The following is a 14243-nucleotide window of genomic DNA, read 5'->3' on the forward strand; positions in this document are numbered from 1 at the left end:
GTCCTCGTGTCCTCTGTCCTCGTGCCTCTGTCCTTGTGTCCTCTGTCCTCTGTCCTCTGTCCTCGTGTCCTCTGTCCTCGTGTCCTCTGTCCTCGTGTCCTCTGTCCTCGTGTCCTCTGTCCTCTGTCCTCTGTCCTCGTGTGCTCTGTCCTCTGTCCTCTGTCCTTGTGTCCTCGTGTCCTCTGTCCTCTGTCCTCGTGTGCTCTGTCCTCGTGTCCTCTGTCCTCGTGTCCTCTGTCCTCGTGTCCTCTGTGGCTCCAGTGTCTCTTCCTGTTGTGGTGCATGGCTCCGATGTCGTGGAACGGCTCCCAGTTCATCTACGACAAAGTGGTTCGGCCCGTCTTCCTCCGCCACGAGGCCACGGTGGACAACATGGTGAGCGACCTCAGCGGGAGGGCCATGAGCGCCGCCGAGAACCTCACCAGAGAAGGTCGGGACCTGCTCGCCACCGGCACGCTGTGGCTTCCATCGCTCTGTGTAAATGTGATTCTGAGTGTTTCCTTCTCTCCCTCTCTTCAGTTCTGTCCAGTCTGCTGAAGAACAAAGCTCTGGTGTCTCCGGTGGCGCCGGTCGCTCAGCCCGAGGCGAACAGCTTACCGAGTTCATCGGCCGCTAAAGTTGCTCCGTCAGAGCCGAGCGAAGAGCGACCAGTACGTTACCCGCATCTGTAGCCCCGCCCCCTGACACTTAGTCCACCTTAAGGTCCTCAACTGAACCTTTGACAGAGCCAGGCTAGCTGTTAGCCCCTTGCTTCCAGGCTTTATGCTAAGCTAAGCTAAGCTAAGCTAACCCGACGACAGCACAGTATCATCAGCATAACACTTTATCTCTCCAACAGTCCGCAGGGTGCGTCATTCCCACGCCTCCCATTCGTTGTGAGCCGCCGTGCAGCCGTTGCGTTAGCCGTTGCGTTAGCCGTTGCGTTAGCCGTGGGGTTTCCCGCTCCTCATTTGCATAAAGCTGAAGATCATTTTAGATCGTTCACGCGACTCGCCGACTCTCACAACTCAAACATCTGTGGAAGTTAACGTTGGCGATCGAAGCTGAAGTCAGACTAATGACGAGGCCCAAGCAGCTACGTAGCTTCACAGCGCTAACCACGAGTTCTTCATTTGGCGTGCGCGGCGGTCCAGAGTCGAGGGGTCCTGACCCAAACGTGCGTATGTGACGGGTTGACTCTTATCTGGATAACGTTCCCGACCAGTTCCACCGATCAACCCGACGACAGACGCAGCAACTTCCAGCCAATCAGAAGCAGAGTCGGCGTTATTAGAGTTCACCACTCGCTTCTGTCACAGGTTAGAGCGCCCTCCCACTGTGCCTCCGTCACAGGTTAGAGCGCCCTCCTACTGTGCCTCCGTCACAGGTTAGAGCGCCCTCCCACTGTTCCTCTGTCACAGGTTAGAGCGCCCTCCCACTGTGCCTCCGTCACAGGTTAGAGCGCCCTCCCACTGTGCCTCCGTCACAGGTTAGAGCGCCCTCCCACTGTTCCTCTGTCACAGGTTAGAGCGCCCTCCCACTGTGCCTCCGTCACAGGTTAGAGCGCCCTCCTACTGTGCCTCCGTCACAGGTTAGAGCGCCCTCCCACTGTTCCTCTGTCACAGGTTAGAGCGCCCTCCCACTGCGCCTCCGTCACAGGTTAGAGCGCCCTCCCACTGTGCCTCCGTCACAGGTTAGAGCGCCCTCCCACTGCGCCTCCGTCACAGGTTAGAGCGCCCTCCCACTGTGCCTCCGTCACAGGTTAGAGCGCCCTCCCGCTGTGCCTCCGTCACAGGTTAGAGCGCCCTCCCATTGTGCCTCCGTCACAGGTTAGAGCGCCCTCCCACTGTTCCTCCGTCACAGGTTAGAGCGCCCTCCCACTGTGCCTCCGTCACAGGTTAGAGCGCCCTCCCGCTGTGCCTCCGTCACAGGTTAGAGCGCCCTCCCACTGTGCCTCCGTCACAGGTTAGAGCGCCCTCCCACTGTTCCTACGTCACAGGTTAGAGCGCCCTCCCACTGTGCCTCCGTCACAGGTTAGAGCGCCCTCCCACTGTGCCTCCGTCACAGGTTAGAGCGCCCTCCCACTGTGCCTCCGTCACAGGTTAGAGCGCCCTCCCACTGTGCGTGCGTCCCGTGCCCCGTGCTTTAGGGTCCTTGTCCCCCCCTCCAGGCCCGTTTGTACTCACACTACCTGGGCCTCGGAGAATGCTTCTTGCTGCCTATACGTCATCACGCCGTAACACGTCACACGCATTGATGACGTCATGGCGATGCGTGGCTTTGTTTCCAGATCTTTCCGTAGACCTCGGAGTTTTTGTGCGTCTTGTCGACTGTTTTTGAATCTTTTCATCGACCAAATCTGCAGTAAACACTCCACCTCCGCATCACACCAACGTGAACCTTTCACCGCCATTGTTTGAAATGTCCGCGCATGGTCCCTCCTTCTTTTTTCTACGTCCCAACAGGCGCACAGGAAATGACCTCAGAACCGCCGTAGGCCTCGTGCTCGTACACGTGCGCACGCTCGTGCTCGTACACGTGCAAACGTGCTTTACTAAAGCCCACCTCTCCCAAACGGGCCGTGGACGGCAAGCGTGCCGCTCCTAGACGTGGTACGGTTGCACTCACACTGGTCAAAGGAACCAGACTTTAGCCGTGACACGTGCTGGGGCACGGCACGGAGGCACAGTGGGAGGGCGCCCTCAAAGACTTACCTGCTGGCCCCTGCACCAGCTCCTCTCATAGTATAAAAAAGACCTTTGAATGCCTTCACCGTGCTGCCCCGAGCTAACCACTGTTAGCCACGTCGGGCTGTTAGCACCATAGTTTCACTTTAAGTGTCAGAATGAGAGAAAAGGATGATTCAGATTGGAGAATTCTAACTTCCTGTTTCCTGTTTCCTGTTTCCTGTTTGCTGTTTCCTGTTTGCTGTGGCAGCCGTTCCTGGGTTAAGCCGTGGGTGAGTCGTGTGTTGGGTGTTAGCGGTGACTGTGAAGTGCACAGAATTAGAGCTAAAGCAGCTTTGACGGGTGCAGCAGATGGAGCCGACGTGATCCTCCCCCTCCTCTCCAAAGCTGCTGCTGCTCAGCAGACGTGCGTCAGATCCCCGACTCTGTGTTTACAACAACAACAACAACAACAACAACGACAACGACATTGTTTTGTCTCCATGACAACAACTCTGCACTCATTAACCTCATTATTAGCACTTGGTCTCAGTTTTGTTCTCTTTTCGATGAAGCGCTGAAGAAGAGTCCATCATCTTCAGCCTCTTGTCCCTGTCGGGGTCTCAGGGGCTGGAGTCGATCCCAGGGCGGGGTCCACCCTGGACTGGACCCGGGTCCACCCTGGACTGGACCCGGGTCCACCCTGGACAGGACCCGGGTCCACCCTGGACAGGACCCGGGTCCACCCTGGGCAGGACGCCAGTCTATCACAGGACACATAGAGACGAACAGAGACAGACAACCATTCACACCTACGGGTGATTTAGAGTCATCAATGAACCCAACACCTGCACGTCTTTGGACTGTGGGAGCAGGCCCCAGCCGGGATTCGAACCAGGAACCCTCTTCTAACCACCACGACACCGTGCCGCCCCAGAAGACGAGTGTCCACTGATAAAAAAAATATCTTGAAGGATTTACACAAAGGTTAAATCTGCAGAACGATCAGAGCAGCTCCATCTAGAGTCTCCAGATCGTCGTCCCAACAACAAAAAAGAAGTCCAGCAGTGGGGTTGCCAGGTTGGTCAGACCCGGCCCAGCAGCTCCAGGAGACCGGAGTCTGTTTGAGCCTGTTTGAACCCGTCCCCTCCAGAAAACCACAGCATCAAAACAAGGATTAGAGGAGTTTGACTGACAGTTAGCGTTAGCCGTTAGCGTTAGCCGTTAGCCGTTAGCGGACTCATTTCAAACAGGAAGTGTTTGTTTGTGTTTGTTTTAAACTTATTTTCTATTAAATGTAAATAATAAAAGATGTTTGATTTAAAATAAAAGGACATTTATGGTTTATTTGTTTATTTTGTTTCAGAGTCGACGACGAAACACGACTGAAGTCTCAACGAATACATGAAAAGATAAAACGATAAAAGATAAAAACATAAATACAAGAATAAATACAAAGATACAGCGGAAATAAATGATGCAGAAAAATAAATACAGAAATTAGAAAATAAATAAATAAATGCAGAAATTAGAAAATAAATAAATGCATGAATAAATATATAAATATAAACAATAATAAAAAATAAATAGATACATAAATAAATACAGGAATAAATAAATACATTCTTAAAAATATGTATAATATATTTTGATATATTTATTCATTCATTTATTTATTTTTATTTATTTATTTCAGCATTCATTTATTAGTTTATTAATTAATTAATGTATTTATTTATTTTTATTTATTCATGTATTATTTTATTGATTATTAAATTTATTTGTTAATATATTTATCTTTATTTATTTCAGCATTTATGTATTTGTTTTGTTCATTTATTAATTAATGTATTTATTTATTTTGTATTAATTCATATATTTAATGTATTAATTAATTTTTTCATGTATTTATTTTATTGATTATTAAATGTATTTGTTAATGTATTTTTATTTATTTATTTCATGATTTATTTCATGATTTGTTTATTTATTTATGTATTAATTAATTATTATTATTATAAATGTTTTTATTAATTAATTATTATTTTTAACAGCAGGGGGCGCCAGAGAGCCTGCTGCTCTGTCGACGTGATGACGTAGAACGTTGACCACGTTGACGTGACGTCATCTCCGTCCATCTGTGGTTCCAGTGTTTCGGTGTTTTGGTGTTTTTTCTCCGGTATTTCCGTGATTTTCTCCGGTGTTTCGGAGGTTTCCCGCCCGTGTCCCGGGTGCACCTGCCCGGGGACAGAGAGCACCGGCCCCGGGAGTCTCCTGCGGCTCCAGACGGAAGAACAGACACGGGAACACCGGTAAGACCCGAGAACTCGCCCCGCTGCCGAACCCCGGCGAACGTTTCCGTCATTTACCGTAAAACCGCGTTTGTGTGGAAACGAGAGTCCGTGGCGTCTTTACCGGAAATGCCGGTGAACCTGAACCGACTTCCGGTGAATTCGGCTCTCAAACATTTCACCGGTTTGTCACAAACGTCCCCGTTTGCACCGTGTCAGCAGCGCGGTCCGCGCCTACCGGAGAGACCCGGTGCCCGACGGGCCGCGGTTTGATAAACGGGATAAACTCTGAACCGGGATTTGTGTTAATGTTGATTATTAATTACCGTCAATTACCGTTTTTACTCATTTTGCATCTGTTCAGAGTCATTTTGCATCTGTTTTGAGCCATTTTGCATCTGTTTTGAGTCTTTTTGCATCTGTGTTGAGCCATTTTGCATCTGTTTTGAGTCATTTTGCATCTATTTTGAGTCTTTTTGCATCTGTTTTGAGCCATTTTGCATCTGTTTTGAGTCATTTTGCATCTGTTTTGAGTCATTTTGCATCTGTTTTGAGTCTTTTTGCATCTGTGTTGAGCCATTTTGCATCTGTTTTGAGCCACTTTGCATCTATTTTGAGTCTTTTTGCATCTGTTTTGAGTCATTTTCATCTGTTTTGAGTCATTTTGCATCTGTTTTGAGTCATTTTGCATCGGTTTTGAGTCATTTTGCATCGGTTTTGAGCCATTTTGCATCGGTTTTGAGTCATTTTGCATCTGTTTTGAGTCGTTTTGCATCCGTTTTTAGTCGTTTTGCATCCGTTTTTAGTCGTTTTGCATCTGTTTTGAGTCGTTTTGCATCTGTTCAGAGCCGTTTTGCATCTATTTTTACTCATTTTGCATCTGTTTTGAGTCATTTTGCATCTGTTTTGAGTCATTTTGCATCCGTTTTGAGTCTTTTTGCATCTGTTTTGAGCCATTTTGCATCTGTTTTGAGTCTTTTTCTTCTGTTTTGAGTCATTTTGCATCGGTTTTGAGCCATTTTGCATCAATTATGAGTCATTTTGCTTCTGTTTTGAGCCATTTTGCATCTGTTTTGAGCCATTTTGCATCTGTTTTGAGTCATTTTGCATCTGTTTAGAGTCATTTTGCATCTGTTCAGAGCCGTTTTGCATCTATTTTTAGCCATTTTGCATCTGTTTTGAGTCATTTTGCATCTGTTTTGAGTCATTTTGCATCTGTTTTGAGTCATTTTGCATCTGTTTTGAGTCTTTTTGCATCTGTGTTGAGCCATTTTGCATCTGTTTTGAGTCTTTTTGCATCTGTTTTGAGTCTTTTTGCATCTGTGTTGAGCCATTTTGCATCTGTTTTGAGTCATTTTGCATCTATTTTGAGTCTTTTTGCATCTGTTTTGAGCCATTTTGCATCTGTTTTGAGTCATTTTGCATCTGTTTTGAGTCATTTTGCATCTGTTTTGAGTCTTTTTGCATCTGTGTTGAGCCATTTTGCATCTGTTTTGAGCCACTTTGCATCTATTTTGAGTCTTTTTGCATCTGTTTTGAGTCATTTTGCATCTGTTTTGAGTCATTTTCATCTGTTTTGAGTCATTTTGCATCTGTTTTGAGTCATTTTGCATCTGTTTTGAGTCTTTTTGCATCTGTGTTGAGCCATTTTGCATCTGTTTTGAGCCACTTTGCATCTATTTTGAGTCTTTTTGCATCTGTTTTGAGTCATTTTGCATCTGTTTTGAGTCATTTTCATCTGTTTTGAGTCATTTTGCATCTGTTTTGAGTCATTTTGCATCGGTTTTGAGTCATTTTGCATCGGTTTTGAGCCATTTTGCATCGGTTTTGAGTCATTTTGCATCTGTTTTGAGTCGTTTTGCATCCGTTTTTAGTCGTTTTGCATCCGTTTTTAGTCGTTTTGCATCTGTTTTGAGTCGTTTTGCATCTGTTCAGAGCCGTTTTGCATCTATTTTTACTCATTTTGCATCTGTTTTGAGTCATTTTGCATCTGTTTTGAGTCATTTTGCATCCGTTTTGAGTCTTTTTGCATCTGTTTTGAGCCATTTTGCATCTGTTTTGAGTCTTTTTCTTCTGTTTTGAGTCATTTTGCATCGGTTTTGAGCCATTTTGCATCAATTATGAGTCATTTTGCTTCTGTTTTGAGCCATTTTGCATCTGTTTTGAGCCATTTTGCATCTGTTTTGAGTCATTTTGCATCTGTTTAGAGTCATTTTGCATCTGTTCAGAGCCGTTTTGCATCTATTTTTAGCCATTTTGCATCTGTTTTGAGTCATTTTGCATCTGTTTTGAGTCATTTTGCATCTGTTTTGAGTCATTTTGCATCTGTTTTGAGTCTTTTTGCATCTGTGTTGAGCCATTTTGCATCTGTTTTGAGTCTTTTTGCATCTGTTTTGAGTCTTTTTGCATCTGTGTTGAGCCATTTTGCATCTGTTTTGAGTCATTTTGCATCTGTTTTGAGTCATTTTGCATCTGTTTTGAGTCATTTTGCATCTGTTTTGAGTCATTTTGCATCTGTTTTGAGCCATTTTGCATCTGTTTTGAGTCTTTTTGCATCTGTGTTGAGCCATTTTGCATCTGTTTTGAGTCATTTTGCATCTATTTTTTAGCCATTTTGCATCTGTTTTGAGTCATTTTGCATCTGGTTTGAGTCATTTTGCATCTGTTTTGAGTCTTTTTGCATCTATTTTGAGCCATTTTGCATCTGTGTTGAGTCATTTTGCTTCTGTTTTGAGTCATTTTGCATCTGTTTTGAGCCATTTTGCATCCGTTTTGAGTCTTTTTCTTCTGTTTTGTGTCATTTTGCATCTGTGTTGAGTCATTTTGCTTCTGTTTTGAGTCATTTTGCATCTGTTTTGAGCCATTTTGCATCTGTTTTGAGCCATTTTGCATCTGTTTTGAGTCGTTTTGCATCTGTTTTGAGCCGTTTTGCATCTGTTTTGAGTCATTTTGCATCTGTTTTGAGTCTTTTTGCATCTGTTTTGAGCCATTTTGCATCTGTTTAGAGTCATTTTGCATCTGTTTTGAGTCTTTTTCTTCTGTTTTGAGTCATTTTGCATCTGTTTTGAGTCATTTTGCATCTGTTTTGAGTCTTTTTCTTCTGTTTTGAGTCATTTTGCTTCTGTTTTGAGTCATTTTGCATCTGTTTTGAGCCATTTTGCATCTGTTTTGAGCCATTTTGCATCTGTTTTGAGTCGTTTTGCATCTGTTTTGAGCCGTTTTGCATCTGTGTTGAGCCATTTTGCATCTGTTTTGAGTCATTTTGCTTCTGTTTTGAGTCATTTTGCATCTGTTTTGAGTCTTTTTGCATCTGTTTTGAGTCATTTTGCATCTGTTTTGAGTCTTTTTGCATCTGTTTTGAGCCATTTTGCATCCGTTTTGAGTCTTTTTCTTCTGTTTTGAGTCTTTTTGCTTCTGTTTTGAGCCATTTTGCATCTGTTTTGAGCCATTTTGCATCTGTTTTGAGCCATTTTGCATCTGTTTTGAGCCATTTTGCATCTGTTTTGAGCCATTTTGCATCTGTTTTGAGTCGTTTTGCATCTGTTTTGAGCCGTTTTGCATCTGTTTTGAGTCATTTTGCTTCTGTTTTGAGTCATTTTGCATCTGTTTTGAGTCTTTTTGCATCTGTTTTGAGTCTTTTTGCATCTGTTTTGAGTCATTTTGCATCTGTTTTGAGTCTTTTTGCATCTGTTTTGAGCCATTTTGCATCTGTTTTGAGCCATTTTGCATCTGTTTTGAGCCATTTTGCATCTGTTTTGAGTCATTTTGCATCTGTTTTGAGTCATTTTGCATCTGTTTTGAGCCATTTTGCATCTGTTTTGAGTCATTTTGCATCTGTTTTGAGCCATTTTGCATCCCTCTGTCTCTTCAGAACCATGAATCTTGGGTCGAAGAATAAGAAGCGGGCGGTTCTGCCGAGTCGCCCCGAGCCCCCGACTGTGGACCAGATCCTGGAGGACATCAACAGGACCGCCCCCAACGACCCGGTCTACAGCATCCTGGACCAGACTGGACCAGGTGAGTCCGCACAGACCTTTACTGACTGTTTTCTGTAGTTTACTGACTGTTTTCTGTAGTTAACTGACTGGTTCTGTGTTTTACTGACTGTTTTCTGTAGTTTACTGACTTCTTCTGTAGTTTACTGACTGTTTTCTGTAGTTTACTGACTGGTTCTGTGTTTTACTGACTGGTTCTGTAGTTTACTGACTTCTTTCTGTAGTTTACTGACTTGTTCTGTACTTTACTGACTGTTTTCTGTAGTTTACTGACTGTTTTCTGTAGTTTACTGACTGGTTCTGTAGTTTACTGACTGTTTTCTGTAGTTTACTGACTGGTTCTGTGTTTTACTGACTGGTTCTGTAGTTTACTGACTGTTTTCTGTGTTTTACTGACTGGTTCTGTAGTTTACTGACTGTTTTCTGTAGTTTACTGACTGGTTCTGTAGTTTACTGACTGTTTTCTGTAGTTTACTGACTGTTTTCTGTAGTTTACTGACTGGTTCTGTAGTTTACTGACTGTTTTCTGTAGTTTACTGACTGGTTCTGTAGTTTACTGACTGTTTTCTGTAGTTTACTGGCTGGTTCTGTAGTTTACTGACTGTTTTCTGTAGTTTACTGACTGTTTTCTGTAGTTTACTGACTGGTTCTGTAGTTTACTGACTGTTTTCTGTAGTTTACTGACTGGTTCTGTGTTTTACTGACTGGTTCTGTAGTTTACTGACTGTTTTCTGTAGTTTACTGACTGTTTTCTGTAGTTAACTGACTGGTTCTGTGTTTTACTGACTGTTTTCTGTAGTTTACTGACTTCTTCTGTAGTTTACTGACTGTTTTCTGTAGTTTACTGACTGGTTCTGTGTTTTACTGACTGGTTCTGTAGTTTACTGACTTCTTTCTGTAGTTTACTGACTTGTTCTGTACTTTACTGACTGTTTTCTGTAGTTTACTGACTGTTTTCTGTAGTTTACTGACTGGTTCTGTAGTTTACTGACTGTTTTCTGTAGTTTACTGACTGGTTCTGTGTTTTACTGACTGGTTCTGTAGTTTACTGACTGTTTTCTGTGTTTTACTGACTGGTTCTGTAGTTTACTGACTGTTTTCTGTAGTTTACTGACTGGTTCTGTAGTTTACTGACTGTTTTCTGTAGTTTACTGACTGTTTTCTGTAGTTTACTGACTGGTTCTGTAGTTTACTGACTGTTTTCTGTAGTTTACTGACTGGTTCTGTAGTTTACTGACTGTTTTCTGTAGTTTACTGGCTGGTTCTGTAGTTTACTGACTGTTTTCTGTAGTTTACTGACTGTTTTCTGTAGTTTACTGACTGGTTCTGTAGTTTACTGACTGTTTTCTGTAGTTTACTGACTGGTTCTGTGTTTTACTGACTGGTTCTGTAGTTTACTGACTGTTTTCTGTAGTTTACTGACTGTTTTCTGTAGTTTACTGACTGGTTCTGTAGTTTACTGACTGTTTTCTGTAGTTTACTGGCTGGTTCTGTAGTTTACTGACTGTTTTCTGTAGTTTACTGGCTGGTTCTGTAGTTTACTGACTGTTTTCTGTAGTTTACTGACTGTTTTCTGTAGTTTACTGACTGGTTCTGTAGTTTACTGACTGTTTTCTGTAGTTTACTGACTGGTTCTGTGTTTTACTGACTGGTTCTGTAGTTTACTGACTGTTTTCTGTAGTTTACTGACTGTTTTCTGTAGTTTACTGACTGGTTCTGTAGTTTACTGACTGTTTTCTGTAGTTTACTGGCTGGTTCTGTAGTTTACTGACTGTTTTCTGTAGTTTACTGACTGGTTCTGTGTTTTACTGACTGGTTCTGTAGTTTACTGACTTCTTTCTGTAGTTTACTGACTTGTTCTGTACTTTACTGACTGTTTTCTGTAGTTTACTGACTGTTTTCTGTAGTTTACTGACTGGTTCTGTAGTTTACTGACGGTTTTCTGTAGTTTACTGACTGGTTCTGTGTTTTACTGACTGGTTCTGTAGTTTACTGACTGTTTTCTGTGTTTTACTGACTGGTTCTGTAGTTTACTGACTGTTTTCTGTAGTTTACTGACTGGTTCTGTAGTTTACTGACTGTTTTCTGTAGTTTACTGACTGTTTTCTGTAGTTTACTGACTGGTTCTGTAGTTTACTGACTGTTTTCTGTAGTTTACTGACTGGTTCTGTAGTTTACTGACTGTTTTCTGTAGTTTACTGGCTGGTTCTGTAGTTTACTGACTGTTTTCTGTAGTTTACTGACTGTTTTCTGTAGTTTACTGACTGGTTCTGTAGTTTACTGACTGCTTTCTGTAGTTTACTGACTGTTTTCTGTAGTTTACTGACGTTTTCTGTGTTTTACTGACTTGTTCTGTAGTTTACTGACTGGTTCTGTAGTTTACTGACTGTTTTCTGTAGTTTACTGACTGTTTTCTGTAGTTTACTGACTGGTTCTGTAGTTTACTGACTGTTTTCTGTAGTTTACTGACTGGTTCTGTGTTTTACTGACTGGTTCTGTAGTTTACTGACTGTTTTCTGTAGTTTACTGACTGGTTCTGTAGTTTACTGACTGTTTTCTGTAGTTTACTGACTGTTTTCTGTAGTTTACTGACTGGTTCTGTAGTTTACTGACTTGTTCTGTACTTTACTGACTGTTTTCTGTAGTTTACTGACTGTTTTCTGTAGTTTACTGACTGGTTCTGTAGTTTACTGACTGTTTTCTGTAGTTTACTGACTGGTTCTGTAGTTTACTGACTGTTTTCTGTAGTTTACTGACTGGTTCTGTAGTTTACTGACTGTTTTCTGTAGTTTACTGGCTGGTTCTGTAGTTTACTGACTGTTTTCTGTAGTTTACTGACGTTTTCTGTGTTTTACTGACTTGTTCTGTAGTTTACTGACTGGTTCTGTAGTTTACTGACTGTTTTCTGTAGTTTACTGACTGTTTTCTGTAGTTTACTGACTGGTTCTGTAGTTTACTGACTGTTTTCTGTAGTTTACTGACTGTTTTCTGTAGTTTACTGACTGGTTCTGTAGTTTACTGACTGTTTTCTGTAGTTTACTGACTTGTTCTGTACTTTACTGACTGTTTTCTGTAGTTTACTGACTGTTTTCTGTAGTTTACTGACTGGTTCTGTAGTTTACTGACTGTTTTCTGTAGTTTACTGACTGGTTCTGTAGTTTACTGACTGTTTTCTGTAGTTTACTGACTGGTTCTGTAGTTTACTGACTGTTTTCTGTAGTTTACTGGCTGGTTCTGTAGTTTACTGACTGTTTTCTGTAGTTTACTGACGTTTTCTGTGTTTTACTGACTTGTTCTGTAGTTTACTGACTGGTTCTGTAGTTTACTGACTGTTTTCTGTAGTTTACTGACTGTTTTCTGTAGTTTACTGACTGGTTCTGTAGTTTACTGACTGTTTTCTGTAGTTTACTGACTGGTTCTGTGTTTTACTGACTGGTTCTGTAGTTTACTGACTGTTTTCTGTAGTTTACTGACTGGTTCTGTAGTTTACTGACTGTTTTCTGTAGTTTACTGACTGTTTTCTGTAGTTTACTGACTGGTTCTGTAGTTTACTGACTTGTTCTGTACTTTACTGACTGTTTTCTGTAGTTTACTGACTGTTTTCTGTAGTTTACTGACTGGTTCTGTAGTTTACTGACTGTTTTCTGTAGTTTACTGACTGGTTCTGTAGTTTACTGACTGTTTTCTGTAGTTTACTGACTGGTTCTGTAGTTTACTGACTGTTTTCTGTAGTTTACTGGCTGGTTCTGTAGTTTACTGACTGTTTTCTGTAGTTTACTGACTGGTTCTGTAGTTTACTGACTGCTTTCTGTAGTTTACTGACTGTTTTCTGTAGTTTACTGACGTTTTCTGTGTTTTACTGACTTGTTCTGTAGTTTACTGACTGGTTCTGTAGTTTACTGACTGTTTTCTGTAGTTTAATGACTGTTTTTGAGTTTACTGACTGTTTTCTGTATTTTATTGACTGGTTCTGTAGTTTACTGACTGTTTTCTGTAGTTTACTGACTGGTTTCTGTGTTTTACGGACTGTTTTCTGTAGTTTACAGACGATTTGTGTTTTACCGACTATTTTCTGTAGTTAACTGACTGTTTTCTGTAGTTTACTGACTGTTTTTTGTGTTTTACCGACTGTTTTCTGTGTTTTATTGACTTGTTCTGTAGTTTACTGACTGGTTCTGTAGTTAACTGACTGTTTTCTGTAGTTTACTGACTGTTTTCTGTAGTTTACTGAGTGTTTCTGTAGTTTACTGACTGTTTTCTGTATTTTACTGACTTGTTCTGTAGTTAACTGACTGTTTTCTGTAGTTTGCTGACTGATTTTTTGTAGTTTAAAGACTTGTTCTGGGTTTCACTGACTGTTTTCTCTAGTTTTCTGTATTTACTGACTGTTTTTTGTAGTTTTGTGACTGTTTTCTGTAGTTTACTGACTGTTTTCTCTATTTACTGACTGTTTATTGTAGTTTACTGACTGGTTCTGTAGTTTAATGACTTGTTATGTAGTTTACTGACTTTTTTCTGTAGTTTACTGAGTGTTTCTGTAGTTTGCTGACGGTTTTCTGTAGTTTAATGACTTGTTCTGGGTTTCACTGAATTTTCTCTCTAGTTTTCTGTATTTACTGACTGTTTTTTGTAGTTTTCTGACTGTTTTCTGTAGTTTACTGACTGTTTTCTCTATTTACTGACTGTTTTTTGTGTAATACCGACTGTTTTCTGTGTTTTATTGACTGTTTTCTGTAGTTTACTGACTGTTTTCTCTATTTACTGACCATTTTTGTGGTTTACTGACTGTTTTCTGTGTTTTATTGACTGTTTTCTGTAGTTTGCTGACTGTTTTCTCTATTTACTGACTGTTTTTTGTGGTTTACTGAATGTTTTTTGTAGTTTAATGACTATTTTCTGTAGTTAACTGACTGGTTCTGTGTCTGACTGACTGGTTCTGTGTCTGCCTGGTCCTCAGACCCGCCCCGGGCCCTGGAGCGTGACGTGGACCTGCGGTTCGAGCGCTGCCGTCAGTTCCTGGAGCTGAACGAGCGCCTGCAGGAGGCTCGAGGGCGGCTGCTGCGTCAGAGGGAGGAGCTGCGGGCGGCCGGCGAGCGTCTGCGGAGCGACGTGGACGAGGTCAGGGGTCAAACGCTCTGAGCACCGGGACCCCTGCCCCAGTGCCCTCGAGCCAGGACCGCTGACCTCTGACCCCACAGCTGTGTGTGTGTGTGTGTCTGTGTGTGTGTGTGTGTGTGTGTGAAAGCGTTGATTGTTCAATAATCAATAAAGTTTATTTACAAATGAACTCGATGAAATGTTTTTATTGTTGT

At 42.1% G+C, this 14243-nt stretch overlaps 2 protein-coding genes across 2 annotated transcripts in view; both read left to right on the plus strand.

The window, feature by feature from the left end:
* The window catches only part of reep6 (receptor accessory protein 6), a 9236-nt gene extending 5928 nt beyond the window's left edge, over positions 1–3308 (plus strand). Inside the window, exons 4-6 of the mRNA XM_083940255.1 lie at positions 262–430; positions 520–650; positions 2917–3308. Of these exons, the coding sequence (XP_083796381.1) occupies positions 262–430; positions 520–650; positions 2917–2931 (315 nt within the window). The 3' untranslated portion in view covers positions 2932–3308. The remainder of the gene's footprint in view (positions 1–261; positions 431–519; positions 651–2916) is intronic.
* Positions 3309–4762: 1454 nt separating this feature from the next.
* cUnh19orf25 (chromosome Un C19orf25 homolog) lies at positions 4763–14218 on the plus strand. Its single transcript, XM_083940256.1, has 3 exons — positions 4763–4957; positions 8808–8953; positions 13889–14218. Exons 2-3 carry the CDS (start codon positions 8812–8814, stop codon positions 14068–14070), a joined length of 324 nt encoding a protein of 107 aa, XP_083796382.1. The 5' UTR covers positions 4763–4957; positions 8808–8811; the 3' UTR covers positions 14071–14218.
* Positions 14219–14243: the final 25 nt, after the last annotated feature.

Source organism: Echiichthys vipera, assembly GCF_963691815.1.
Source record: "Echiichthys vipera genome assembly, chromosome: 3".
Classification (NCBI taxonomy): domain Eukaryota; kingdom Metazoa; phylum Chordata; class Actinopteri; order Perciformes; family Trachinidae; genus Echiichthys; species Echiichthys vipera.

Excerpts from the sequence above, each read along its gene's own strand:
- cUnh19orf25 (XM_083940256.1), top strand. The coding sequence starts at position 8,812 with ATGAATCTTGGGTCGAAGAATAAGAAGCGGGCGGTTCTGCCGAGTCGC. Across the intron at positions 8,954-13,888 it reads CCTGGACCAGACTGGACCAG|ACCCGCCCCGGGCCCTGGAG; the intron begins GTGAGTCCGCAC and ends CCTGGTCCTCAG.